General features: G+C 30.9%; 1 protein-coding gene across 1 annotated transcript in view; it reads left to right on the top strand.

The window, feature by feature from the left end:
- Positions 1,283 to 2,142, top strand: part of LOC105173809 (NADP-dependent alkenal double bond reductase P2-like) — a 5,797-nt gene continuing 4,937 nt past the window's right edge. Inside the window, exons 1-2 of the mRNA XM_011095688.2 lie at positions 1,283 to 1,685; positions 1,932 to 2,115. Coding sequence (XP_011093990.1) covers positions 1,443 to 1,685; positions 1,932 to 2,115 — 427 coding nt within the window. The 5' untranslated portion in view covers positions 1,283 to 1,442. The remainder of the gene's footprint in view (positions 1,686 to 1,931; positions 2,116 to 2,142) is intronic.

Genomic DNA, 2,142 nt, shown 5'->3' with positions numbered 1-2,142 from the left:
TTGACCGATTTTATACTTTTATTTATAGCATAATGCGTCGCCCCTATGTGACGTTCCGTAGTCTGTAGCATACATGGACATTTTCCGACACTATGCTTATCCATCCAACGAGGATAGCCTTATTATATCTTCTCCACTCTCCAAACAATTTTAGTTTAAGTGAGAGAAAATGAAGTGGGAGGTAAAATATAATAATTTTTATTTAAGTTGTTTGGTATGAGTGGGAAGAAAGTTAAATTTCAAATACTTCTTATTTTATTAGAAAAAAAATTATTATTGACTATAATGATAATGGATATGGTTAAAAATTATGGTAAATAATTATTATTAATTATGTTTCAATAAAATCGATGTAAAAAATTAGTTTTTTCACCATGAAAAAATTATTTACCACGATTAAGAGCCATAGTCAAAATATTTGCTATGGCTTTTAGCTATGAGCCATAGTCAAAATATTTGTTATGGCTTTTAGCCACCCTCGCAAAAACCACGGCCAACAATCGTTGTGGGACCGTGGTCAATAACTCTTTGCTATGCTATTTGTTATTAACCGTGACAATTAATAAAAAAAAAAACGTGATAATTAACCATAGTAAAATGTTATAATTCTTCTAGTGTTTGGTACGAAGGAAATAGATTGAGAAGAAAAATTTAATTTGTAATTTTACTAATTAATCATTTCTCTTTATTTTGTAATAGAAAATAAACAAATTAATATTATACTAAAATAATTTTTAGTATATAAAAGAATTAAAAATCTCATCAATAAAAATATTGATCCAACAAGAGCAAGAATATTTGTTTATTGATAGTAATATTCATCAATATAAGTATATATTGTCCATATATTCTACACTATTCAATTTACATAAAATGAAAATTGCTACAAATGCCCTCAAATGAAGAAATTAAATTCAAAACACCAACATGTTTGTTGGTGATTTGGTTATCTTTTTAAAAGATCATATATCTGTATTATCAGTAGGAACGAGACAAGAATTGGAGAAAAATTATGCATATGGCCAACAGAGTAAATATAAATAAAAAAATATATTTTTTGTCTTTTTAGTCTTATATATTCACTTTTTCGTCTAATTTTGGATGGAAACAAAATTAGACTCCGAAAAGGTTTCATATATATCCAGTTTTATTTGTCCTCCATAACTAAACAGCAAACTTATTCTTATACATTTATTTTTTTAATAAGATTGCATATGAGTTGTAATTAGTAGTTTTGTCCTTTCCTAACGTAAATGAGTTATACATGAAATAGTTATCTGTTTTTTCTTTGGCATGTAGCCCTACCATATATCTTCTCCTTCATATATTGCTACTATCACTTACAGATTAACAAATGAAACACAACAGACAAAACAGACCACAAATTAGTGAGAATTAGCATCGGAGCAGGAAAAAGGAAAAGAAGCACAAGACAAAAAGAAATGGAGGTGAAAAATAAGTATGTAGCAATGAAGAATCATATAGATGGAGCCCCAAATGAATCAGACTTCTCCATTTGTGAAGAGTTACTTTCAGTAAAGCTCCAGCCTCAGGCTTCCGACGATGTTCATGTGCTGGTGCAAAATCTCTACATATCCATTGATCCCGGCCTAATAAACCGCATGAAGACTCACAGCTCCACGCATACCAGCATCCCTGAGGCATCCGCTCTTCTTCCAGGACAGGTGATCCTCCAAGCAACTCTCCTGTGGGAAAAATATAAGTAATCTTTATGTGATATTAAAAATGAACAAATTATGCCCTACAAAAAAAAGATGAGCGATTTACTGTCTCTATAGTTTTCAAAATGCATCAGTCTACTTCTTACTATGTTTTTTAAAGTTATTAATTTGTTTTTGTAATATATTAAACCTATGAAAATGTTTTCGATCTTACTATGTTTTTTAAAAAGTTGTTAATTAATTTAATAGGCCATTGAAGGAATCGGGGTGGGAAGAGTGGTGGATTCCCGGCATCCTGATTTCAAAGCAGGCGATGTGGTGTGGGGGCTTCTAAGCTGGGGAGAGTATTGCGTCGTAAAAGCAGGTGTTTTGCTGCAAAAGTTGGATACCAGTTTCGGATTTCCCCTATCATATTATGCTGGAGGAGTTCTAGGTAATAATTTACATATTTATATATATA

This window comes from Sesamum indicum, linkage group LG11, assembly GCF_000512975.1.
Source record: "Sesamum indicum cultivar Zhongzhi No. 13 linkage group LG11, S_indicum_v1.0, whole genome shotgun sequence".
Classification (NCBI taxonomy): Eukaryota; Viridiplantae; Streptophyta; class Magnoliopsida; order Lamiales; family Pedaliaceae; genus Sesamum; species Sesamum indicum.
Note: the sequence above shows the minus strand (reverse complement) of the source record. Positions and strands in the feature narration are given on the sequence as shown.